Here is a 27,346-nt window from a genome sequence, read left to right as displayed (position 1 = left end):
TTAAGGTCCCTCGGATCTGCCTTGGGTTTCTTGAGCAAGGCGTTGATCTCGGCGTGCTTCCAGCTCTCCAGGAAGATCGCGGTCTCGAAGGAGATGTTGATGGCTTTGCGGAGATGGGGTGCGATGGTGGCGCTGGCTTTGTTGAAGATGTGGTATGGGCATGGGTCTGACGGGGAGCCGAAGTGTATGGTCTTCATGATTTTGATGGTGTCGTCATCATTGATGTTAGTCCAGGTGAGCAGGTGGTCGTTGTGGGTGGTGGTCGTGGGGTCTGAGGTGTCGTTGGCTGTCGTGGTGATCTGGTTGTCGAAGCTGTCGTGGATGTCTGTGATCTTGCGATTGAAGAAGGTGGCCAGGAAGTTGCACAGGTCTTGCGAAGGTGGGATGTCGTTGGTGTTGGAGCTGGGGTTGGAGAGTTCCTTCACGATGTTGAAGAGCTCTTTGCTGTTGTGTGTGTTGTTGTCGAGGCGGTCCTTCAAGGAGGTCCTTTTGGCGGATCTGATGAGGTGATGGTGTTGGCGCATGGCATTCTTGAGGGCTGCGTGGTTCTCCGGTGTCTGTCCGCGGAGAACGCCAGTACCTCCCCTTTAATAGTTCTTGTTAATTACGCTCAAGTGACCTGCCGCAAAGTATTGTGGGACTGGTAGTCTGTTTCCTCCCCATGTGGGTTGCTGCCGTCAAATGCACTTTACCAAGTTCTTAAAGGCCAAAAATTGTCTCACAAAGTCACTCTCGTACATAACAAAGCACCATCTGCTCTGCTAAGCGCTGCCCAAAACAGCAACTACAGACCCAATCAGGCATCATGGCCGTGCAATCTCGTGCCCTCAGCCGACCACATAACATCCACAGAAAAAGAGTTGCCCCTTAAGTGAGATCGCACACACAGGTCGGTTCAAACACTGTATTGAACAAGAGCCACAAGCTTGGACAAATTCCTCTTTAAAATATCCTGCTGATGCGTTTTTCGGGCATAATCCCCTTCTTCCTGGGCTTTTTTCACAAATGACGGCAAACGGAGACCGCCAGTACATCCCCTTTAATAGTTCTTGTTAATTACGCTCAGGTGAGCTGCCACAAAGTATGTGGGACTGATAGTCTGTTTCGTCCCCATGTGGGTCGCTGCCGTCAAATGCACTTCACCAAGTTCTTAAAGGCCAAAAATATATATATATATATATATGTCATAAACATATATAACCATAGAAGGACACACCTCACTTTGTGCATATATCATAAACGTATAACCGTAGAAGTATACGCCTTGCTTAGTGTATATATCATAAACATGTATAACCATAGAAGGACACGCCTCTCTTTGTATATACATCATAAACATGTATAACCATAGAAGGACACGCCTCGCTTTGTATATATGTCATAAACATGTATAGCCATTGAAGGACACGCCTCACTTTGTGTATATATCATAAACATGTATATCCATAGAAGGACACGCCTTGCTAGAAGGACACGCCTTGCTTCGTATGTATGTATATATATATATATATATCATAAACCTGCATAAACATAGAAGGACACGGTCGCTTTGTGAATATATCATACACATGTATAACCATAGAAGGACATGCCTCCCTTTGTGTATATATCATAAACATATATAACCATAGAAGGACACTCCTCGCTTTGTATGTATGTCATAAACATGTATAACCATAGACGGGCACAGCTCTCTTTGTGTATATATATATATCATAAACATGTATAACCATAGACGAACACTCCTTGCTTCCTGTATATTAGACCCCATGCCTGAAGTGGGCTTTAGCTCATCCCAAAGTAGAATGTCTCGAGTTTTATAACGCGCGAACTTGACCCGAATCCAATCAGGTATCAGAGCGCTTTACATAGCACCAGTTACGTTACATGAGGACACACATTCATTTTTTGTTTTTTTGTTGTGCACGGGGAGATTAAGTGATTTGCCCAGAATCACAGGATGTTCAGCGTCATTACCGAGACTCGAACCCAGTTCCCCAGGTCCGAGGTCGAGCGCTTTAGCCGTTAGGCCAACTCCTCTCCCCTAATTTAGTTCATAGATGTGTTTAAACAGGCAACTATCGGTTTTTGGTTTGTTTTTCCCTGCAGCAAGATTTTTCTTTTGATGTTAATCAGGACTAAAAATGCAAGTCCGGCCTATTGACTTTACAAGTGCCTTTTCTTGTGTGTATCATGGTTGTTGGACCTACTGTAATTAAAACCTTCCCCTTTTATCCATAGATGATGCCTCTGCACCCCACCATTTAATTTTTTTATTGTATTTTTTGCAGTTTTATATAGGGTGACCTTGACTCAAAGGCATTAGAGCGCCTTACTTGAGCACCAGTTACGTTATACAAGGACACATTCATATTTTTTTAAAGGCGCAGGGATATGAAGTGATTTGCCCAGAATCACGGGATCTTGAGCTGATGCCGAGACTCAAACCTAGTTCCCCAGTTCCAGCCTCTCTGGCCTTACGCCACACTCCTCTCCCTTCCATTGCTTGCCTACATCCTCACTCCATCTCTCTACATTCTGCCTTTTGTCAATTGTGTTTGGCTGTGGGCCCTTTTTATTTTAACCACAGAATTCATTATGACCACTATGCACCATTGTCTTCTAATTCATGACCGGCCTCTGGTGCCTTTATTTTTTAACAGCTAGAGTTTTCTTTTATTTCTCCTGTTTTAATTGCGTACGAATCTCTTGGCCGTGACTAGGGATACTAATCAGTTATAGTACATTCTATTTCTATCTTTCGTTCTTTGTTTGCGATCCTTCTAAATTGAAAGACAAGGCTGGTGGGAAGTTAGCTACTGACCTCCATGAGGCATGCCTGGAAACCTGGATGTGTTACCTGCTGCCCCGGAAGCCTTAGCTCAGTCACACTCTCCTTCTGAAGAAGGCCAAACCATCTCCATGGACTTTTCTTTGAGTCTGCTTCTGTGTGTCCCGTTACACGTTATTGTCCATGCACTTTTGGGGGCTTTCGGTATGTACACATGGATATGGGCTCTAGAGATGGCAGGCTGGCCAGAGTTAGAAGCAAAAGGATACCCGGGCAGGCTGTTGATGGGACAGTGCATCGTAGGCTTCCAGGATCAACACCGTTTGCTTGGTTTGATTTCGGATACCAAGATGGTAGCATCGAAGAGGGGTGAAGTGGACATAGAGTCAGAGAGAGGAGGATATTACGACAGACACGTGATGAATCATGATGAAGAACCATGCATACCTAAGAGACATGCAAGGTCTCGTAGGTATGCATGGTTCTGCCATAGACTGCCGAAGCTGAGCCTGATTGCACTCCGGCTCAGCTTTGGCGGTCTTCGATGGATGCTTCAGAGGGCTCAGTTGATCAGTTCACTCTTCACGAATGAAGCTCTGATCTTGCCTCCCCTAAATTCATGTCAACACTTACTTATAATCCTGTGCTTTTGTTTTTCCAGTTCAGTTCCTAAGTGAGCGATACCTCTTATGCCTTCATTCCACTTTTTGGGAAGTAAATGCAAGCACTCTTTCAGTTATCCATGGCAACACCACCCTGCAGTATGGTAAGATTACCCTTCCCACCTGGCTTCCGGGCCTGGCACTGAGCCCTATCCTCTTGCTTGTCGCACTTGACTTCTGCATTGATGTTACGCCGCAGGATGTCACACCCAGGACTTGCCCACATCGCAAGTTCTCCTTGTTTGAGTCTAGCATGTGTTGTGGGTCCCTAGGCTATGTCGTAGTTTGAATGTGCGCTGGAGACGAGACACAACCTTTCCATCTTCACCAGTGTGTGATGGTCTTTGAAGGCTCTTTCACATGGTGCGCCCTCCACAACCGGAGTGCTGGATACACAAAGACCGGGTATCCTAGACTGTCTTGGCTACCACTTACCAAAATCCCACATTCTAAATTTCCGAGAATTTGTGTTTTAACCCGCTTCCAGTACCAGAAATACATGAATTTCAAAGAGCCAAGAATGTGAATTCATGCAAATGAATGTATGTACAAATGCTTTTCCCCCCCTCTTTCTTTTAGTTTATTCAGAGTCACTTTCCCTACAGTATCTTTGGCTATTAGTTTCACAGATTAAAATTCAGTACTTTGTGTTTCCGTAAAAGCGGCAATGGCAAAGTTGCTAATAACGGCACTAAAAGAAAATATGCTACATCTGTTATGGATAGCAGTACAAAATTAGCTGCTCACACCTCTGACACCCAAGATGTCTTAACTTAAAATACACGTTTGACTTACTTTACATAATTCGCTGATTATTTCTAAAAGAAATACAATTTTGCAATTACTGTTCTTTCTGGTGTGATATCTATGCATCATTTTCCTTTTATGTTTATATATCTCTCCTTCATTAGTGCTGTCTGAAGGGTGATTAGATCCTTCAAACATTTTACAGAGGTTAAACGTTGATTAAGATTTAATTATTACTGTAAATAGCTTAGAATGACATATGGTGCAAAAACCTGACATATGTGCATTTGAATAAATGAAGTGCTATTTCCCATGATGCCTCAGTAGTTGTTTAACAGCTTTGCTGAAGGGTTATGTTGCACCTCATGTTAACATTGCGTTCATGTTATACTTTGTTGGGTTTTGCAGCTGAATGCTAGGAACAGTTTCTTCGGTGTTTTTTTTATTTAAACATTGAATATTTTAAATGCCTAAATTGTTTGGCACAATTTTTTGCTAATTTGTCTAACTAGGTTAAACATTTTCGAAAGCCCTTTGCGACTCAGGGAGGCGGTTCTGTTCCTAGCATTGCTTTGTGTGCTGACGCGCCCACCCCGCCACCCCCCTCCTGTCAAGATGTCACTCTCGTAAAGAAGGTGAGGCTTGAGATGTGGCGCAGGGGGGCGGGGGTTAGGGATGCTTCTCAGCAGGATTTTAAGCCCCTGCCATACTTCAGAGGCGATATGAGGGACAGCTGACACATTAAAACCTGTTTTCCGACCTCGTTTTTTTTTGTATTCCAAAAAAGAGAGAAACTATGAAATATTTAGTATTTTTCTAGCGCTCAAACCTTGCTGGCGCTATTTTACTGAGTGGGGGGGATCGGGGGTGGGGGGGTTACGATGGAGACACGGGTCTCTGATTAAATCCTGCCTGCCTTAGTTCCAGGCTGATATGGAAGAAAGAGGGCAGAGGTGGCTGAATTTTGTTTAGCAAGATTCTGTTTAGCACAAAGGTGAGGGAACATTGAGTTTGAAGAAGAGCGTGGTTGTAATAGGTGCAGCAGTAACAGGGCTCAGAGACGCGAGACACAAACTGTAACACACTTTTAGCTGTTACGACCCAACCAAGTGGTTTAGGGGAGATGTTCCTCACTGCTACCAGGGTCTGTGACATCCTTGGGTGCCACTGGGGTTCATGGAGATGGTTGGTTCTGATGAAAGTGGTTCGGGTGGGTCTCCACCTGCAGGACTGAGAAGGTAAGGTTCCACCTTCGCCATGAAGGCCTGCCAGGCCAATGAGAAGACAGATTTTAAGCTTTTGAAAAATAATTTTAATTTAACCTCAGCTTTGTGTAGCTGCTGTTGGTGATTCCCCACAGGAGACCCACAGCATGTTAGCTCTTTCAGTTCACCTTTTTGTTTCTGGGGTTCGAATTCTCAGCTCCATGGATTGGAAACCTAAATGACAAAGATGAATGGGATCGCGGACACCCGTCCCGCTCGCCCACTACTACTCAGTGCAGTTGAGAAACACAAACAAACGCCCCTTGGATGTACAAAGATGTCAGTGCAACCTGGACAAGTGTGAGGGGGAGAATAAGATTGGAAAGAGGGCTGTGAAGGGCACCCACAAGAATCTAGTCCAGTCAGAGGGCGATAGAAAAGGAGAAAGAGTGAGGCCCAAGGAGTTAGAAGATTGTGTTACGTCTATTCTGGTGCGATCGGATTGCTGCGAGATTTAGTAACTACGATAAATTAGAACTACGTGATAATGAGCTGGATGTTTACTTGCATGTGGCATGAATACTATTATGTAAATTAGAGTTTTATAGAAACATTGTGTACATGTTGGTAATGTTGTAATTTCATTTGTAGTCTTGATGTATTTAAAGTCCTGCAATTTGGGAAATAGGGATGTGTTGCAATGACATGACGTACTGCTGTGTCCATGTGTAGGATGTTTGTCGTTTTTAGGTCTCGCCTGAGACAGCGCTTTAGCACTGCTCTCGCGAGAGCTTTTGTTAAAGGGGGATCTGGAAGTGCAAACAAGTGCTTTTCAGGCCTCCAAATACAGTGCATGTGCGCCGGGCGCGCACACCATTTGGCAGCCTGAAAAGCACTGCGTTATCACTTTCACTCACGGCCGCTTTGATGTCCTCAGTGAGCCGCGCGGCCACTGAGGACATCAAAGCCGCCGTGAAAGTTCACGCCATTTGCCACCCCCTTCCTGCTTGTTGAAAAGCTTTAAAGTGTGCATGTCTTTTTCTTCAATAAATAAAACTATTTGTGCTCACTGTACTTCTAGCCTTTTCACTCTCAGCCTTAAAACAAGCATTTGCAATGCATTAGGTCTCGCATTTACGCGAGTTTGAGCTATTGACATTGCAAATAACAATGCCTATTGGCATTGTCATTTACAATGCCAATAGCTTTAACTCGTGTAACTGCGAGACCTATTGCATTGCAAATGCTTGTTTTGAAAGAGAACCTCACGCAGATGCCAGAGAGGTCGCTTACTGATGTGGTGCAGCCTGTGAGGGATGGTGTCTTGGTATACATCTTATAAACCTATCTAATCAACATCTGGAAGTGCAGCCATTCCAGGTGTATCCTGTGGCTGATCCATCCCCTTCAGTCAGAGTACTGTACACAGCCTTGTGGGGCGTCCACAGGATGTCCACTCAAGCTGTCCAAAGACTGGCTCGATGGTCTGAGCGGGAGCACCTTCATGCCATTGAGCCACTGGTGAGAGCTTGTGTCATACGCTCCGGAGGCTTCCTGTCTGGAGTAGATCCTTTCAGAGGAGGACATGTCCTGAGCAGAACCCAATAGTCCAACAGGTCGGCACAGGTCCCAGCCTGTGCTGCTGCCATTGATCACTAGGAATGGTCTGATGCCATTTCCCTTTCCTGAGGATGGAATGCTGCCTGACATGGAAGGCAAAATGGCAGCAAGGACTCATGCCTGTAGTATCCAGACCTGTGGGTCATCTGTTCAACTGTTGATGGTGATGTTGTTCCAGGTCCTGGGAGTAGGCCTGCGTATTCTTTCTTCCGTTGTTTCTTCTGTCTAGGCTCAGGTACCTCGACAACATAGTGAACGTTTTATTTGCATTTCAATAGGCAACAATCCCTATATGCAGGGCTACTGGAATTATGTAGCAAGGTTGAACCAAATTATGTGGCAGGGTTAACCAAATTATGTGGCAAGGAAAGGCAAATTATGCGGCATATTGTAACACATTTCCTGATAGTGTTACTTTATTATTTTGCCATTTGTACACATGTTAACACTATCTTGGTAAAGACTTCACCTCATTAGTACCAGATTAACACCCATATATATATAGCAATAAGCAACTGACGGGTGATTAATCAACCTTTGTGAGGGGCTTTTCACACATCTGTAACCTGTGTCACGGCGTTTTAAGTAACTTTTGATCCGTTTGAGCTAGAAACAATTTTTGTTCTGCTAAATTCTGCAGATTATGCAGTAGATAATGGATTATTTGGCAAACACGACAAATTCATAATTATGCTAAGAGTACTGCACTAACAGAATCGCATAATTCTGCTTGTACATTTACCACTTCCTACTGCCGCAAGCTCAATGGAGTACCTTGTTCCTCAGAGGAGGTCAATGCTTGGCCCACTGCATGCGTAAAACCACTTCCTTAGCACTGCGACCTCTAGACTGCGGCGGAAGCAAAAAGAAGGTGTGCCATTTGAGACAGGAGCAAAGAAACACCTACAGAACTGTCACCCTGAATATTTGTGTTGTAGGAGGCGAGCTTCTAATATTCATGTAGCCTCTGCCCCAGGCTCCTGCTCTCACACCTGTCACACAGGCAAATACCTTTTATTTCAGATCTATCTTAAAACAAGCAGAAGTTTGCCGCACAGTCCTCGCGTCCTTCTCCTCTCAGGATAAGCTTAACATTGTCCTAGTGATTGCTCTGTCTAGATCAGGGTTCTCCAATGTCGGTCCTGGAGGGCCGGATCCATAACAGATTTTTAAGATAACTACATTTCTCTAAATGGGGATATGCTGAAAACCTAGCATGGATCCTGCCAACCAGGGCAGACTTTGGAGAACACTGGTCTAATCTAAACTACAACAATTTTGGAATGGATACCCGCAAAAAAAGATTTTGAAACTTTAGTTGTTGCACTGCCTTTCTAACTGGCTGAGATTACTACCCCAAACCTTACACTGACTGTTGTTTCAGCAGAGTGGACATGAAAGGATCCACCCTCACACACAAAGCCTGGTCTGTAGGTAATGGGCAGTCAAATATTCAGTGATTATTAATGAGTGCCACATTGCTCTAGCCAAGAACAGTTTTGACCCTCTGTCGTTTAGAAGTATGCACGGTTCGACGTACCAGGGGTAGTAGACCAGGTGGCTACTGTGTTTGTCCACTTTATGTTCATTCAGCCATTCACTCTGTCTTGCTGGTGCTTGTGCCTTTTCTTTTACTGAAGTCTTATGCACAAAGGGTTCCCTGTTGGATCATTTCCCAAAGCCGTAGCATGAACGGCGAGATTTCGAGACTTCACTGCAGCCGTCCGTATTATCCAGTTTGGCTCCACCAAGACGATTGAACAGTACATACAGGATCTAAATTTCAAGAGTCCTAGGGCTGCGATCGCTTCTTCACAGAAATTCTGCTCAGATCATTGGTGCAATGAATGAATCCCTTCGGGTGCTCTAGGGCACTGTATTGTCTGATAGTGAAAACGTGTAGATGGACCTCCTACCCAGAAACAAAGTGTTCCCCTAATTCTGTTGGGAAAAGTCTGAGGGCTTTATTTAGATCTCTGCAGATGGAATACTCCATCACAAACGTGACGGATATCCCGTCCGCCGTATCAAGATCTCCATAAGATATTATTAAGGCTCCCTTGTTTCAGTTTTTACAGATAAATACAGACAGAAAAACATTTATTTTCTTGCCTGTATTTATTTTTAAATGTGGATAAAAACGGAAATTGGGTGCTTTTCGAGTGATTCTAAATACACTTTGCCATGACTGCCAGGGCAATAACTGTGTGTATTGATAGGTATGGGGTTTAAAAAAGAAAGGAATTTTAGTAAAGAGGCTTAAACAACAGTGGATATGCACAAGGCTGATACTGAAATGTGCGTATTTTCATAAATGTCCATTGATTTATCTTCTGCGGGTGGTCATATCACTGAAAACTGACAGGCATTCAAGCATGGCTGCATATTTATTGGTTAAATAAATGTGGAAATATACCAGATTCAGCTTTATTTTTTTCACAAAACACTTAAATACAGATAAAGTTTACAAAAAATAAATATGGATAAATACAGGCGGAAATGTCAAAAAAATAAATACCATAAAACCGGGAGCCCTAGATATAATGGGATCGTAATATGGCGGACGGGATCTCTGTCATGTTTGTGACGGAATATTCCCCTCCGCCATGATCTAACTTAGGCCCTTAGTGTCCTGATGATCTTATCAATTATCAGTGATGTGCCCAGGTTTACATTGGATGGCACATGACGTGTGTATCTATACACTGTAAACCTAGCTACTAAACAGTGATTTACTCTGCAGAATGGGAGTTTTACAGGAAGCATTCAGACGAAGAGGAGCTGGTCTTTCCTGTGGAGTGGGGATCGGTGAGGGTGCACGAGGGGCGCCAGTGGAATCTACTCTAGGGTGGACCAGTGTTCGGGTGGCCATTCAGTGATAAGGTGTTGACTCTCCCCAATCATTGATGATAGCCTCGGATGAGTATATCTACAACTATAAGTTAGTGAATTGGTCCAAACATTCTTGTAGGAAAGGTCATCCTCTGTGTGAAAGCAAGTGTGGTAAAATGGGTGAATGAATGAGCAAAGCCATCATGGTCTGAACCTGACTACAAGGGTCTAGCCGGTGAAGTCCTAATTCTGCCTTAATAGGGTTTAAATTGAAGCAAGTGGCTGACATCTGAGATTGGAAGTGGCTTAGCAGGACCTGAGACAACAGTTTTTGAGGTAGACGTTCAGGTTTCACTGACCCGTTGCTGCACCCATTGCTGTTGCTTACTGCATGTTATGCTACCCGCTCATTCTGCCCGTTGGCCTTCACTGAGCAAATGGCTGACAACTATCTAAGTCTTAGGCCTGCATTTCATTTCTGAGATATTGGCCACATTTATTTTAATTTATTGTAGGTATTGTATAGTTTTCTACAGTTCAGCTGCACAAGTTCTGTACAGATCACACGACCAAAATGCAATTTATGAACAATGTTCAGCAGAGTTCCATACCTTGGTTGCAACAGCTGTGAAGTTTTGACTGTTGATAGTTCCTAAGAGAAGGAATTCTCATCCAGATACTTTGGTGCCCACCCGAGATGCTGAGGATGTGTGCCAGATGTGGTTTATTCACATATCTACCTTGTATATGAGGCACTCTGTTTTAAATCTGGTCTTTGCTTCAACAGATACCATGTGTAAGCCTCCAATTAAAGGAGGGCTTGGAGAGCGGTTCCTCTAGTCACAAAATTATGAGATCTCCTCACCTTTAATGTGCTGCATCTTTTTACAAGTAGAGCTCATTCGAGATGAAAATTACATCCATAAGCAACAGAGCCCAGAGTTCAGATTGCGATATGTCAGTCCTTGCTATCGCAGAATCTAAAATCTCCACTCGAAACTCCAGTCCAAAGGGATAGCTCCCTTTGGGTTTAGCAAATATTTCCTTCACCCCGCAGCCGGCACTGTGGCAGATTGGGTATTTGAACGGTTGTGGTGAACTTTTGTTGCTCCAAGAGTGAGATATAGTCAGATGAACTAAACTAAACTAAAATAAATGCCCCACTAGTAATACTATAGCAGCTGGCACCATGTGCTGGGCTTGCTTGTATGCACTAATTGACTGATTGTTACAGGACTTTCCTGGTGGGTTTGTGGATTCTTTTTATCTATGTCTTTTCCTTGGTGAGAATTTGTGGTGGTGGTCGTCAGGTGTGTCACTTTATATAATTTCCCCCCCCAGGCTCTGTTCTGGTGGATTTGGGGATAAGTTGTACCCATGCCTGGTCCTTGGGGTAGAAGGTGTGTAGGTGAAAGTGGATTTAGTCATGTCTAGGTATATATTTTTCTATCAGTTCTTTGTTCTGGTAGGCTTTGGGAATACGTTTTACCCATGTCTGGTCCTTGGGGTAGAAGGTGTGTAGGTGGAACTAGTGGTTTTGTTCATGTATGTGTACATATTTTTCTATATGTGCTCTGTTCTTGTGGGTTTGTGGATCCTTATTATCTATGCCTTCTCTTTGGTGGGGGAATGTGGTAGCGATGGTCGGAAGTGTCAATTTATTCTCTTTTTTCTCCGTACTTTTTACCTATGCCTGTTCCTTAGGTAGAGAGTGTGGATGTTGAGGTAGTGGTTTTGGTCCCGACTGTGTATATATTTTGCCACCCGTCCTTGTTCTGGCTAGTGGATAGTTTTCACCTGTGTTAAGATTTGGGTTTGTAGTTACTTTTTATCCATACTTAGTTCTTGGGGAAGTGGAGAGTGCGCTGATTTTGGTGGTGTCAGTATATATATTTTTCACTGCATGCTCTGTTCTGGGTTTGTGGATACTTTTTTCCTGTCCCGGGCTCTAGGGAAAGGGGAAGCGTGTGGTGGATGTGGTGGTTGTGGTACATGTGTGTATACTTTTAACTCAGTGCTCTATTTTAGTGGGTTTGTGTATACTTTATACCCATGCATGGTCTGCGGGGGAAGGGCGTGCCCTTCCCCCGCAGACCATGCATGCGTGTGTTGGTGGCGGTTTTGGTGGTCAGCATATGTGTATATTTTTTTACCCCATGCTCATAGACTGTCATTGGTGATGCCCAGAGGCATCCACGTTTCACAAGTGTTGAGCAACTACCTCTTGACGCAACCAACTCATAGACACTTGAGATGTCAGGATTAGCAGCCAGCGATCATCAATTTGACATACCTAAGCTTGAAGCCTGATTGACAGTGTTGTAGACGCCATCTTGTAAGAACTGATCCCACCAGCCAGCCCGACGATTCTGAACATGTTTAATTATTGTTTGTTCTTCTACGCAGATTGAGACTTCGCGACTGGAACCAGAGATCGCGGCGGCCACCACCAGCATGACCGTCGTCTACAACAAAGGATTATAAGAAGCCAGTTCTTTGACTGCTCTGACGACGACCGGCGGGGGCTTCTCACCCAGTGTACCACTGAGTGGGGCTGGTTTTGAAGGTTGAATACAAATCGCGAGGGGTGTCATGTTAGCGTTGCCTTACCAGTACTGACAGCTGGAGAGATGCGTTAACACGTTCCCAGAATTGCCACCTCACTGAAGTAGAGAGCGGAGAATGCATTAACATGTTTCATTGCTAAAACAAAACAGCACAGTGGGGTTGGAGCAGTTTCTAGAGAATAGAATGAAAACATAACACCCTGAGTGGGAACATAGCATGGAAAAGGGGGGAGGGCGATTAATTAAATCACCAGGAAAGCCTGAGATGGCTGTCTGCTGGTTTACTGAATGCAGAAGGGCTTAGTTGGGGGTGTGATTTTGATTCACTAAAAAGGAGACCTTGGTAGACTTTAATTCTAAAAATTGATCTTTTACAAGGTGTTTGTAGCACACACAAGGAAAGAGGTAGGGACAGGGGTTTAGTTAGAGCACTATACTGATGACGTTTATCTTGCACTAGTAATTAGAGCTAATTTGCAGATCTGAGCGTGATTCACGCACATTAACATAAATAGTCCAAGAGGACTGATGGCTCTTCGCTGGTCATCGCCCTTTAAAGTTTTGTTACTTGCCTGGGGCCTTCCAGTTGGTGTTGCAGACCTCATGCCATTAGCCAGATGATCTCATAGAGTCTTCCAAAGTATCAAAAGATTAGGACGGGAACGCCTGGGTGATCATAGGGGAAATCATAGGATCTCACAGGGGCAATTGCCAATAACGACTGCAGCCACACTCGCCTGATGTTTTGATTCACTCCTAAAAGATCCTTTCACCTGCGTAGTGACTCTGTTTACTGAAAAGCGACATTTGAACTTGGATGTGTAACCACATGCAAAGCCGTGTTTCATGGCAAAGCGAATGATCTAATGGCCACATTTTGCATTTTTTAAGGGGTCGTTTGTGCTGTGGATAATAAAGGAAACGGCTCTGATTCTTGGGGGAAATGCTAAATGCAGAGGAGAATCCACTGGTGGAATTTCCTCCATCACAAGGATTGTATGATGGAATATTCTCCAACGAAGTTATAAATTCTGCTAGAAATATGAGGATTTTTCATTGTACTCTGTAAGCCTTGGTCCGGTTTCTTAACTCTTCCCTGCACGTGAAAAAGGAGAGTGTAATAACTGCACTGAATATTGTCATTTGCTTAGGGTGTGGGTCTTGGTGGTAGACAGGAAGGGCTGCAAGGGCTGCATCCTTCTAGCTCTCTTGCACGTGTAGTATTGTCCAGGGATGTTCCAATGCTCACTAAGGGTCCTCACCGTAATTGATCTCTTGGACACATTAGATCATTGTTGATCTGGGCCACTAGCCCTATTCGTGTTTGAGCATTACTAGTTCTTGCTTTGTACCGTTGTCTCTCCCTACAGCATCATCTTCTAGGCACCAACTTGCTTTACTTGAATAAGGAACTGAAGATACATCGTCCAAGGTCAGCTGTGTCATCTTAGCAGGATTATGACTTCGGCATTAACAAACATGGGCCTCTGCTACCTTATCCATTCTCTACACTTCCCTTAAATGTAAACACATAAACTTATAAAGAGCTCATCTTGCATGGTTGTAGTTGTGGTGAAGGAAGCGAATTCTATAATTTGGCCTCCTTGTAACCTATGGGAAGAAGGAGGCCATCTGTCCTTCATTGACAATCTTCCGAAGACAGCTGAAGACATGGCTTTTCTGAAGTGGTAAATTGGATTCAGACCTGACCTGACGTGATAGCGCTGGGAAAGTACAATGGGGTATCTGCACACTTTATAAAACTTCTAAATAAATAAATATGGGAACCTAAACAGGCAAGCCAGCCATCATGGTGCAACCACCTCAGGTGGCTTACAAAGAACAAACTGGCAAAGCAGTAGTGCCCGTTGGAAGGACATAAGTAAATCTTCGACTGCTATGTGCCAAGAGTCAGGAACTTTATCCCAGATCAGCTTTGCAGGGCCCTTTTCCAGGGCCCTTTTCCATTTCTGGAACAGTTGAAGACTGAAGAGTTATCACTGCAAGCACAACCTTGTAGCAGTATACCACCCTGCTGCTGGACCAGCAAGAGATACACCCCTCTCCCTGCAGTCCTGCCCGCAGCCTAGCACCGTTTTACCCTCTCCTCTATCCCTCCTCCTGTTATTACCCTCATGCCTCATTCCGCTTCCTGTTCTGCAACCCCACCGTGTGTCTCCAACTTGTAATCCCGACTACCCCCTTTCTCAGAACGCATTCAGGATCCCTCTTCCTCCCTTTGCATTCACCTCTCTTCTTTGGCCATATTGTAACTCTGACCTCCATCCCTTCCCCAGAAGGAGTGCTTGTCATTGTAAGGCTAGCTCCTGTAGAGCACCACGTTGTTTTGCAGCTGGGTTCAGTATACATGACAACATTTTAGGGCAGGCAAGTGGGAGATTGAAAAGAATGTATTTTCCCTACTGACTTCTATTGAAGCAGAGGCAATCTGACTGAACCGGGTCTATTGGTATGTATGGTGGCGGACAATCAGCATTTCATTTTTGGCTGTTTAATAACGTAGCGCAAGCAAAAGCAGAGTTCTAACCTTAGGCAAACAAAAACAGAGTTCTACACTCTGTTTTTATTTGCGTTATGCAAAACTGCCAAAAATAAAATGTCAAGGCATGTCACATGCTCCAATCTCCCTTTCCGATAAGTAAGGACGAATTGTTAACCTCTGATGTCAGAGGTAACTCTTGAAGGGGGAGAGTGGAGCGTGCAGGCATCAACATTTTATTTTTGGCAGTTTTACAAAACCCCGAATCGGGTTTCTGCATGCAGGAATTGGGAGGCGGAGACTGGCCTTGGAATCGGTAGTGTATGGATCAGGGTTTATCAATGATATAGATACACACAGAATACAGCTATATGATGAACAGGGTCCCAAACTGCGCAGTGTTTCAGGATTACCACTAAATTCACCAAATGCAAATTCATCTTATGAGGATATATTGTACATCTGTCCTTGGAGCCCAAAGTTGGGTTCGCCTGGCACATCACCGGCTGAGATCGGAAGGATCAGGTTCTGTCCTGGATGTGATGAGAACTTTTTTTAAGTTGGTAAATCAGTTGTTCACAGGTAATAGCGCAACTTCTTATATTCAATGAAATGCTTTCATCAATTGGAAATCAGGCATTGTTATGTATAGAGGGACAAAATCGAATCTGGATCTGGGAAGGGTGTGTGTATAAATCAGGTCAGGAGACTTTTGTATTCATTTACCCAGGCCTCGCCCATGCAAAGACGCCACAGGACTCTGCAAACACCATTACAGAGCCAGTGAGGAATGTCAGTCGTGGAGCTGTATCACAGCTCATAGACGGCTTCTTCTTGTTTGCATTAGAACCAAATGTCAGGCATATTACCTTTGAGTCACATCTCACTGTACCCAAAAGAACTGAGATAGAAGGCGGCCTTGGGCTTCATATAACAAGAAATCTGCTTCAGAAGCGGACTATGACTATTGATACAGAGGGCAAAGACAAAACGCAAGCTGGAGAAGGAAATGTGGAATAGTACCAATATCTGAATGAAACTATATACAAGATTAAAGAAAAATGGAGGGCACGTAAGTGAGAACGCGCCACATCTGACTCTCCTATCCGCTGCAGACTGTAGGTGACTTCTTCCTACTAAAGAACTACAGAATCAATAAAGCCCTTTTCAGCAAACACACCTTTGGTCATAATGACAATGTTGAGTAATCTCCTCTGATCCTAAAGCAGCGCTCTCTGAGTGGTTCTGCCGCCCATGTCCCAGGATGTTCCCCATAAAAAGACACAAGAAGACACCAACCACAGGGAGTGCGCACACACACACACACACACACACACACACACGCGCCAGGTGTATCATCAGCAATGTGGGCACAGATGCTTGATTTCCAATCCTCTCCAACTGAACCGTGAAGCTACATTCTCTATCCTTAGATTTCATTTAGGCGATTCTCTTGAACATCAGGGTGTTTTACAATACTGTAGTGGTCACTGATGTTACTCCAAGGCCCATGGTTTAACGAATGTCTTCACACACTTGATGTAGAAGTTTCTGATGGCCTGCTGACAGCACTTCCAGTTTAGCCTGGGACGAATTATTATGTTAGTTTTCAATTTTTCGAAAAAATAGATGCCCAGTGTGACGTCTCATTAGCGCAATCGCATTAGCACGAAGCAGGATCCCACAGGAAGTGTGGTTTGTGCGCATCTTTCTTTTCCTTTGATGATCCACTCTAGTGGGGCGCCCCAATCGATCTCCAAACGTCAGACATCCCTGCTTCAGATCTTTCTTCCCACTACTTCTGTTTCAGTAGCAAAATTCTTTAAGGAGGTATTTTAATGTTGCCACATGTTTTGGAATACAAAACCTCTCAAACAACCCCATATTCTATGATACTGTAGCAGTTCTGGATCTAAAATTACACATTTATGCCCTATAAAAGATGGCATATCAAGACTGGTGTCAAAAGATCCTTACACTTCTAAAGCAGTTTCATAGAAATGACTGGGATGAGTACTGTAAAAACATCACCTACAGTAGAGCCACAGATTAATAAACATTAAGAAGAGTCACATAACATCTGTGACCTTGAAGCTGGTCCATTCTATGTAATGGTAAAACTGTTCTTGGCTTTCGATCTGGATTTATCTGGATCATAGCCGCTTTCTCATGGTCGATCCACTTCTTCGCTGAGCCGCTCTTATCAGCGAGAAGGGCCCTGCATCGTTTGCAGGCCCTTCCTGGTTCCAAAGATGGGAGATGTACTATGGCCTACTTTAGACTTCTACTTCCTCGAAAAGGAGAAGTTTAATACGGTCATTCGGGTGTAGATTCTGTGATATCTGGAACTTTAATGCTAGTATTTCTATTATTCTATCCTCACCTAAGGAAATTGCTGGGATTCATAATAGGAGGGTAACGTGTTCAGTTTCTAGCTCTACCCTTCAGCATCCATGTCTGTGCCCAAGGTGTTTGCGAAACTGATGACAGAAGCGGCAGTACAACTCAACATATTAATCAGGCCTCGTGTTCTCTCATCTAAATCATTAGCTCGTAAAGTCAGTGACACTCAAAAACGCAGGAGAGAATCTTCAAAGTACTTGCAGTCTTCCATGAACTGGACTTTTTGCTAAAAGCAGAAACATCTTCACTACCTACTTTCCAGCACTCTCGTCCCATCGTCGCGGCCTTGGATACAGCAGAAGAGAAGGCACCCCCACTCCCCAAAGAAATAGATCATATTTGAGAAAGGATGCCAACGCTTTGCCCCGTTTCATATTATAGAGCCATTTCCTTTCTGAGATTTTTTGGACTGAGCAATTCCAGGCAATTAATAAAAAACCTTGCAGTGCAGCATTAGAACCAAGGAGAACAGTCCCCAGACAGATTGTTTGACCCTGTAGGATTTGAAACTAACTTTGCAAGACCCTCCTGTGGTGAGAATACTCCCAAAATCTCTTATGTGAGGAGCCTTTTTAGACATGGTGATCCCACTTTATTGTTTGATCAACACTTTGTTTCCTTGTTGAAGTGTTTATTTTAGCATAATCTGTGTTGTTTGGAGCCTGAAGGAGTTGAGACTGGAAGTGACAACTATAATTGTTGCTACGGATGGCATTTCTTCCTCAGGTCGGCCATGTTGCAGCCACGCACTGTGTGAAAAAGTGGGGTGGACTTGATAGCAGTGTCGTTCTTCCAAATTTGCTGAATACCTTGTCCAAAAACAGAGACATTGGTGTTTTTTGACTATTCACACATTTTAAGACCATTATACGACCCCGTTGTGCAGAGGAATGTCCACTAATATCATTTCTACATTGGGCCTGTGATTTTCAGTTCCCATGGGAATGGAATTATGAATAAAACTCCTATTCTGGCAATATGGAAATATAAACAAACCAGTATGACTACATGTTAGAACTAACGTGTTCACCTGTAATTAAATTCCCATTAATTAATTAATCACCATTTTTCCCCCAGACAAAGGTTTTCCATCTGTTTATCTCATTGGAGAACAAACTGGTACAGACTGTGCTTAGGAAAGTCTCCGCATGCGTGAATGGGATATGTAGTTGTCTACATAGCTGCGATTGACGAGTTTGATAACAAACTAATTTAGGATTGCGTAATATTTGTTGTTTCTCGGATAGATGGGTATATTGATCTCCTGTAAATCAGATCAAAAAGAAATTGTCAAAAGGATTTAGAGACTGCTCGTTATTATATTTGTTGTTCTTTAATAAGCGAGGAGCTAGATTGTAAGCGCTAAAGACCGGAATGGTCGTACTCCCTTGTTAATATTTGTCAAACCTATTCTTGGCTGTCTTCTCCATATAAAACCACCAACTAATGCTTCTATCTTCTTGAAAATAAATCATAGAGAATAGAGAGTAAAGGAGAAAAGAAAAAGAGGGAGAGTTCTTGTTTTTATGGGTGAGATTCTGTCAGTAATAGCAGGAGGCAGCAGTGCCTAGCTCTTTAACAAAGATGTCATCCTTCTCAGTAAGGGAGTAGCAGCAATGCCCATCTTTTCAGCACAAACTTTAACCTTTCTCAGTAAGCAAACCCAAAATCATACAATTCTGCATAACTCTCCAATACCCCTATTCCCACAATTGTGGATTAGATAGCAAGGAAGAGCCTGTGGATTGGCATTGAATAGTAATACCTAGGCTTTGGTGGTATTCCCTTGTATGCCCCCAGAGCAGTGCATTGAACAATAACCGCAAATGCAGTTTCAGTTCTGGATTTTTCTGCATATAGAAGTAGCACTAAATCATCAACTTATAGTTTTAATCTACGGGTTCCAGGTAGAGCAGGTGTGACAGAAGTATTTAATCTTTGAGTAATTACCAGTGGTTCTATAAAAAGAGTAAACAGGATTGGGATATTTGTCAACCACATGTAAGCGTCAAACCCTTACAATGCTCGACTGTTCACGCTAAAGATGCTGTGGCCATCTCTTCTAGTGAGACGATTGTCTTTGTGAACTGGGGTGTAAAGCCCATTGCTTGTAAAACCTTAAACAGACATTCCTAGCTCAGGAGGTCAAAAGCCTTTTATGCATCAAAGAAAATGGTGGATTCATTGGATCCAGTTTCTCTTTTAAAGTGTGCTTATAAAATGTTGTCTAAGATATCAGCTTCAAGAATCGTTGCAACCCTCTCTCTGTATTACGTTAAGAGTAACATGTCTTTATTCTCTCACGGCAGCTATACTCAAACACACACGGTGTAGACAAAGCTTTGAATTTCTTCTGTTCCTGAAACCTTTGAGTTTCAGTGTAGAAGTATTCAAGAACTAGAAGGATGATCAGTTCTTAGTATCCAATAAAGAACCAATAAAACCAGAGACTAGGTAAATGATAACCACATTTGTTTAACTTGAGTGAATTCAGTGTGAGTTTATTGCATGTGGCCATGTGAGTATCTTGAGAATCTTGCCCTTGTGTGCCTACGTTTGGCTTCCAGGTGGCAATGAGCAGGCGTGAAGAATGACTATCAAACAATTCATAGAGTAGACGCCTGCCCTTTGCCAGTTATATCCTGCTTCTATGGTACCATGGTTTTGGTGGCACTGTGCTGGTGAACATCAAATCATAGAATAAAGAACAAAAGGAAATCTACTGCCCTCCTTCAGATGCACTTGTCTTCCAGCAATTAAATTGCAACTTTACAAGCACATATACCTCTAACGAATTGCAGGTCTTATATGCACACAGTCTTTTTACCTGATGTATAGGCTTATCTAGCCTGTTGTAATTCTTTATGCACAACCAATAAATAACAAATGTAATAAAATTAATTTCACTTAGCAGGTTTGTCCAGTTTCTTTCTTGGTTCATGATGATCATACTTCAGCTGTGCTGCTTACAATCTGAAGCATGTGGGGTTCTCATTGTATTTTGATTCTAAGTTCTTAGCATTTATAATGGTTTGGTGCATCCCTTTAAGAAGTAGGATTTTAACCTCACAAGTGGATAGTTAACTCCTACATTCAGGAAGGGCGTCGCCTTCCAGATCTGGCCAAATAGATTTCCTGTGTTAGTACATAAGACCTTTGTTAATAACATAATACAAGAAGAGGACCCAGCCCATCCCAGTGCATTTGTTTGGGCATCTTTAGCAGGCATGCCTGGTACAAAATGATGCTTTAAGAAGCACGCAGACTAGCAGATGGTCTTGCCGAAGAGAATTTTGACTATAAAGATAGTTGCTGTTGAGCTGTTAAGCAGAATGGGCATATCTCTACCTCCCACCACATTGTGAAAAGAACCATTTTTTAAAAAGCACCAGACTGGACCCGTAAGTTTTATTTAGCTTAGCCTCTGCGTGCCGGTAGGTGGCATCCTTCGCCGGCTCCATGTCAACGCTGTTCTGCCTTGGATGTGACAGCTGGAGGAGCATATAAGCACCACCCAGGCACACAGACGTCAGTTCCTTTCTTTTTGTGCCTCTGTATGAAGATCCAGATCTAGCTCTTAACATTTTCTCATCAGTTGACAACTTTTTTCGTGAAATTATTCTCCAGTGTGGAAGGAAACATGTCCCCGCCTAGAGTTGCAAGTTGTAATCTATGAAGGAACTGTTGCAAGCAGATGTCTGTGATAGATCTCCACTAGGTGTGCCTTTGATGTTTGAGTTGGGGCAAGTCGTGTGCTGAGTGTGCCCTTGTGCACTGGAAGGTAATCCGGGATCATAAGGAAAAGCTGTAACTTCACCGAACACCACAGAAAGTAGCAAAATTCTCACTCCCTCTCAAAGTCGAGAGTGCTGATCAATTCCTGTTCTCGAGGTTGTTCCCACGACATGTATTCATCTCGGCCAAGTCTTCCTGTAAGTCATGTCCAAAAAGAAACATAAGAAGTCCAAGCAGATCTTGGTCCAGCCTTATCACTTTCCTTCTGAGACGTCACGAGGACGTCAGGATGCTTCTCGGTCCCTCTCCTGATCCCCTGCATGGGAACGGATTCCGCATCTGATCCCAATGCACACCGAATTCCAGAGGCGGTCAGCGATGCTGCAACAGATTGAGCAGTTCAAGGAAGCCATGTTGCAAATCTGTGGCACTCTGGTGCTCCTTTCGGCGTCATGCACCTGTGGAGACATGATGTCAACGACGGGTATGCCCTTCATGCTGTGTGTCCCTTAAACCCGTTTTTGGTTCAGCTCTGACACTGAAGCCAACTCCATATCTAGCACTTCATGTGTAGCACTAGTTCAGTGGCAGTTCCTGCTACGTCAGTACCGGCACCAAAGCCATCAATCTTGGAGGATGCCAATCCCGTTGTCCTGTGAACCGAATCTGTCTCCAGTTCAATCTTGGTCGCACACCAAAACAGTTATAACACACCTGTACCTAGTTTAGTTTGACCTTTATTTAGGAGTCACCCTCCAGCAGTCCAACAATTTTTCAGAGTGGACGCTGACTAAAGTCAACCAGCTTTTGGTAATTATGGTGAGGATGGGGATTTATTTACCCCACAATACAATGATGGAAATTTATATTTAGACATACAAGAAGCCAGTGTATTTGCCACTTCACCTGACAAAGGGCTGGTGGGGGAGATAGCCTCATTTGCTCAGGTAATCAGACGAGTAGCTAAAGTCCTGGACTTGCAGGTGTTATTTGTTCAGATAAAAGCTGGTGGAGCTGGAAAAGCCCCTTCCATGGTGACAGATGTGCACCCCTGCCCTGAGTGCCCAACTGCAATGATATCTGTATCCCTGGTGCTAATTTTTAATCATGGGCAAACCTATATCATGCGTGTGCTATCCCCTCTCCTGTTCACATTGGAGATTGAACTGCTGGCCAGGATCATCAGATGTGAAGCCCAGGTGCAGGGCTGGTGCGGGGAGGATGGGATGGAAGATAGAATTGGCCTATATGCGGATGACGTCCTCTTTTTAACTGACCAAACTTGGTGTGAGTGTCATACGAATCCTACAGATCTTAGAACTCTTTGAGGATGCTTCGAGCCTACTCACAAACTGGCATATATCACTCCTGTGCCACTGAAAGGGCTTTGGTGGACTGGCAAACAACCATCCCTATCAATCTATGTGTTGTTGGTCCCAGAGTTAGCATGGAGCCTTAATCTCATCCCTCTTCTCCATAGGACAAAGAGGGATCAGACAAGGTGCTCATGGCTTCCGCATCATATTATAGGGCAAAGTGCTTTAATCAAAATGATGGGGCATCCGTGATTCCTATACGTGTTGTAAAACTTTCCATTCCCAATTCCTAATGCTTGGTTTGCCAACCTTACAGCGGTAATTCGATCCTTCTTATGGATTGGGCGAGCCCCACGCATCGCCAGGGATAAGTGCTGTCACTCGATACATAATAGTGGGATGGAGGTAGCAGATGTACAGCTATGATGTTCGGATTCACAACTCCTGGTAATTAATGACTGGCTGACTGGTAGATGGAGTGATCTGACCTAAAGATCGAAACTGCCGCTGCTTGGTCTAGATTAATTGCTGCACTTCCTGTACGTCACCAGGGGTGGCTGGGATATATGGGCGTATGGGGCAATGTCCTACTATTCATGGAAAAGAAAAAGAGGGTTGTGCACACATGAGCAAACGAGTAAAAACTAAAGATCAATTGTGCTTTTTATTTATTTTTGCAGAGGTGAAATGTGGTGTAACTGCTCATGTGCCAGAGCAGTTACGCGAGGAGGAGGGCATGGCTGCTTTCTGTAGCACTAATACAATCCACCCATGGGCATTGGTAGCAGGGAGGAGTTAGCAAACCTCAATAGTTTCTAATGAACAGTGCCAGGCAGGCCAGTGAAGTCAAGGCGAGAGAGGGTGGCCCTATGCTGGATGGAGAGACTGAGCACCAGTCACCTTTTACATTTTGTTGATTGGTTATTGGGTTTTGCTAGGTGCTGTTGAGAAGTGCACGTGCTTTATAAATGCAGACATTTGCCTGCATGTTCATATTACTTTCATTTTTATACATTGCCATTGTCCTTGAACAGCTGCTCAGTTCCAACTTTCTAGAGATCAGTTTTACCATTACTGAAATGTTTATGCTTCTGAAGTGAGTACTTCCCTCCACGTGTGCTGCTGTTAAGCTTTGCTCTTGGGTCGGTGGGTTACATTTTAGTTCTCGGCTCTAGACATGTTGTATATTCCTTGTAGGCTTCAGCTCGCCCATAGGTTTCCCATTTGCTGGCTCCACCGTCACTCGCCCAATCTTTCTCCCCATTTGTCCATGGCATGCATACGTCATGCCTCTTCCTGTGTTTAGCCCTCCTGAGACCATGGGCCAGTTACTATTATCCATCCACTTCTCCCAATTAGCAATTAAAATTGACCATTTTAGGAACTTCTTTTTTGTTTAAGAGATCACCTCAGGAGCGGTCGTATTTTCACTTGCTCTGACTGCCGTGCCTTTTTTGTAAACAGGCCTGTAAATCATGTTCTTATCTTGTTTCTTGTCCCGCTCCCCAGTCACCCTCCATCCGCTCTCGCTTTCTCCATCCCGTGCCCCTGTGTCTGCTTGCTCTGTGCTTCTCTGATTGTCATGAAATTGCTCTCTCTTACTCCACATTTTTCCTTATCCTGCCCCCAATCACCCTCCTCCTGCTATCGCTTGCAACCTCCCGCTCCCCTATGGCTACTTGCCCTGTGCTTCTCTGACCGTAATGGAACTGGCCTGTAAATCATGTTCTTATCTTGTTTTTCGAGCCACAGCATGTTTTTCATTTACTAGGAGAGCATTCGCTGGGAGAGATAGAAAGTTAGCAATCCCTCCATGGTCTCCAATGCCTTGCAAGGTCATGTGACCGCTTCATTTCAGCTGCCCTTCACTCACTCATTCTCAGCCCCTCCCCATCCCGGGGATAGTTACAAAAAACAGGAAAAACGTCTTAACGGGTTAGTTGGTTACTAATATAACAGGCTACGGAAGGGCTTTTTTCAATACTCTGGATGATCATTGTGAAGCGCCACATGCCACCAATTGAATTCCTAGGCGCTGGAGTGCATCTGTATAGTAAGCGCTTTCGGATTTAGAATACAGCACACAGTACATTAGCAATCCTCTCCATGGTCTCTATTGCCTTGCAAGGTCATGTGATTGCTTCGTTTCAGCTGCCCTACACTCACTCTTTCTCACTCTCCTCCCCACCGCTGAGATAGTTACATTAAACAGGAGCACATCATAATAGGCTCAATGGTCGCTAATAAAACAGGCTGCAGAAAGGGCTTGTTTCAATTCAGTGGATGGTCATTGTAAAATGCCACGTCACCAACTGCACTCCTTGGCGTTTTGTGGTTTAGAATACAGTGCACAATACATAAGTACATAAGCAAGCACATGGGATATTATGTTGTAGAATTACAGGTTAAAAGCATATGATCAGCAAAAGGCTTATTGCAAGATAAAATAAACAATGTTATTTTCAATAGATGGCACCCTGCCTTTGAGATGTAACATTGGTAAGTATAGATCCCAGCACCCAAGTAAATTCACATTACTCAGAGTTTGAAACTGCAGCCTACAAGAGGCACCAAAGAGGCACTTTGCATGTGCACGGTCTCTAAGCCCTGTGAGAACCATAATAACAACAGTGGTAAAAAATAATACAAAACTATTACATAACACTTTTTGGTTGAAATATCTAGGTACTGCAAGTATTTTGTTTCTGGTACACAAATTAACAGGATTAATTTTATCAACCTCAGAACATCCAAAGGCTGCGTTAGACTGGCCAGGATCTGCCCACGTGACCCAGAGTGGCCTAATGAGCTGGCTTACCACTTTCTTGCAATGGCCTTGACATCTAGATGGTCAGTGTAAATGCAATTCACTAACTGGAAGATAGGTATGGTCAGACTATACCATGTTTATGTCAAACCAGATAGATACAACAGTGACCCACAAAACACCAAGCAGTACGAAGAGGGAATAGATTTAGTAAAGGATTCCAGAATTTGAATTTACTCATGCAATGAGCTCTGCATGTTGATGAGTGTTGGCCATGATACCTCTAGCCAGTCGGATAGCTTAGTGGGTTGAGTGTCTGCAACAGACATGTGTGTGTAACATGCAAGTCACAAGTATGAATTGAACTAAGGCGTACTGTACCTTCTGTTCTTGAGAGGTGAACAAAATAAGTATAATGATTTTACCAGGTAATTTAGTAACAACTTTGTGCATAGCTACTTCTGTTTAAGTCTCATTACTAAAATGTATTTCTTTGTATCCCCCTTGCCTGTCAATCCACACTTCTATTAGCCTAGCATACATGACTTGAGAGCATTTAGAATCACCCCAAAACAATCTAATTTCTGGTTTTATCCAAATTTAAAAATAAATACAAACACGAAAATAAATAGTTTACTGTCTGTATTTATCTGTAAAACTCAGTAAAACTGGAATACAGGGAGCCTTGATCAAGATCTGCTACATTTGGTCAACAAGCAGCCTCCTGAAGGATTAAGGCCCATTCCACCAGGGTCAAAGCTGCTACCACCGCGCTGGCACATGGAGTGCCTCTCCTGGATATTTGTCAAGCTGTAAGATGAGCATCGGTGCATACGTTTACTAAGCATTAGAAAGCAAACATTTTCTAGCCAAGGTTTGACAGGAAGGACATTTTGCCATTCAGTACCTCAGGTCCTTTTGGTCTATTTTATTCTACAGAACCCCCACATGGGGAGGTACTACTTTGGTATCTATTCTAAAGGTGAGGAACTGGGGGTTATATGTAGCCATCAGAAAAACATGTTAGTTACCTTCGGTAACGCTCTACTTTGTAGATACTCTATCTAACTGCAGATTCCTCACCCTCTCCCACCTCCCTCTTTTGTGGAATGACATAGTTCCTATCTAAAAAGGTCTCAAATTAAAGATTTGCACACTGGCATGTCAAATTGGTTTTGGGCTCCATGTCCCAGAGCTTGGACGGTGTCAAGGAAGAAGCTAACATCAGTTTGTTTGGGTGGTGCTTAATGGCACTCCAGCCATCATTTCTGTGACGAATGCGGTCAACGTGAAGCCGCACAATGCCACCTATCGGCATTCAGGGGCTATGTCCAAAAATATTCGGGAGCCATTCTAGTGGCTTAGGATATACTAAAGGTGCAGATTCTGTGGTTATATAGAGAATCCACCAGAAAAAAAGCATTACCAAAGGTAAGTAACTTGTTCTTCAAGCTTTTCCATGGTTACGCTCTTTTTTTAAAATCAGTGGTTGCGTTGCGTTACAAATGTGCAAAATATATGGAGACATGGTGCAAATTGATTTAAATTCGAGTGCTACTCAGAAAAAAGTATATGGTTGATGCAGAGGCAAGAGATTTTTCCATTCTATTTATCTCCTTTTATTCAAGATATGTTTTTGGTTTTAGCATTACAGTAAAAGAGTCTTTAATTAATGTATATGCATACTGGTGTTATGAGTCTGTCTCCATTTGGCATATGCAGTTGCAGGTGGTGAACCTGCAGACTTCTCAGGGAAGAATCCCAGCACCAGGACCTCCTTGTTGGCCTTCCTCACCCCAGGCCATATTTATTCAGACTCACTGCTTAAAGACAGATACTTATGTAAGTTTTCTTTTTAAACAAGACAGAATAGAATTTGCTGATAGTTTTTGCTTTGTTATCATTGCCATTATCCTGTTGTCTGCCTTTTTAGCATCCTATTTTTTACTGTCACCAGCAAGGTACTATAGAAGTTTACGGTATGGCAATTTATTTATTTTTCTATTATAATTCAGAATTTTCTTGCATACCGTTTTAAAATTATTTCACTGCTGAGTGCCAAAAATATTTAGAAGACTGTGATCTCCCGCATGGCACGTTATAATGCTGAGCAAGGCTGGGGCTGTTAAATTTGGGAGATCACGGGCCAGTAAGTGCCCAGGTTAAGCGGGCACTCCTTCCTTTTCTTCCAGTGCCGGTGA

At 43.5% G+C, this 27,346-nt stretch overlaps 1 protein-coding gene across 2 annotated transcripts in view; it reads left to right on the top strand.

Moving 5' to 3' along the window:
• The window catches only part of SFXN5 (sideroflexin 5), a 1,315,749-nt gene extending 1,295,511 nt beyond the window's left edge, over nucleotides 1–20,238 (top strand). For both annotated transcript variants that reach the window (XM_085642762.1, XM_085642761.1), the window contains one exon: nucleotides 12,264–20,238. In XM_085642762.1, coding sequence (XP_085498888.1) covers nucleotides 12,264–12,315 — 52 coding nt within the window. In that variant the 3' untranslated portion in view covers nucleotides 12,316–20,238. The remainder of the gene's footprint in view (nucleotides 1–12,263) is intronic.
• Nucleotides 20,239–27,346: the final 7,108 nt, after the last annotated feature.

This window comes from Triturus cristatus, chromosome 2_2, assembly GCF_964204655.1.
Source record: "Triturus cristatus chromosome 2_2, aTriCri1.1, whole genome shotgun sequence".
In the NCBI taxonomy this organism is placed as follows: domain Eukaryota; kingdom Metazoa; phylum Chordata; class Amphibia; order Caudata; family Salamandridae; genus Triturus; species Triturus cristatus.
The sequence above is the reverse complement of the archived record's forward strand: the minus strand, read 5'-3'. Positions and strand labels throughout refer to the sequence as shown.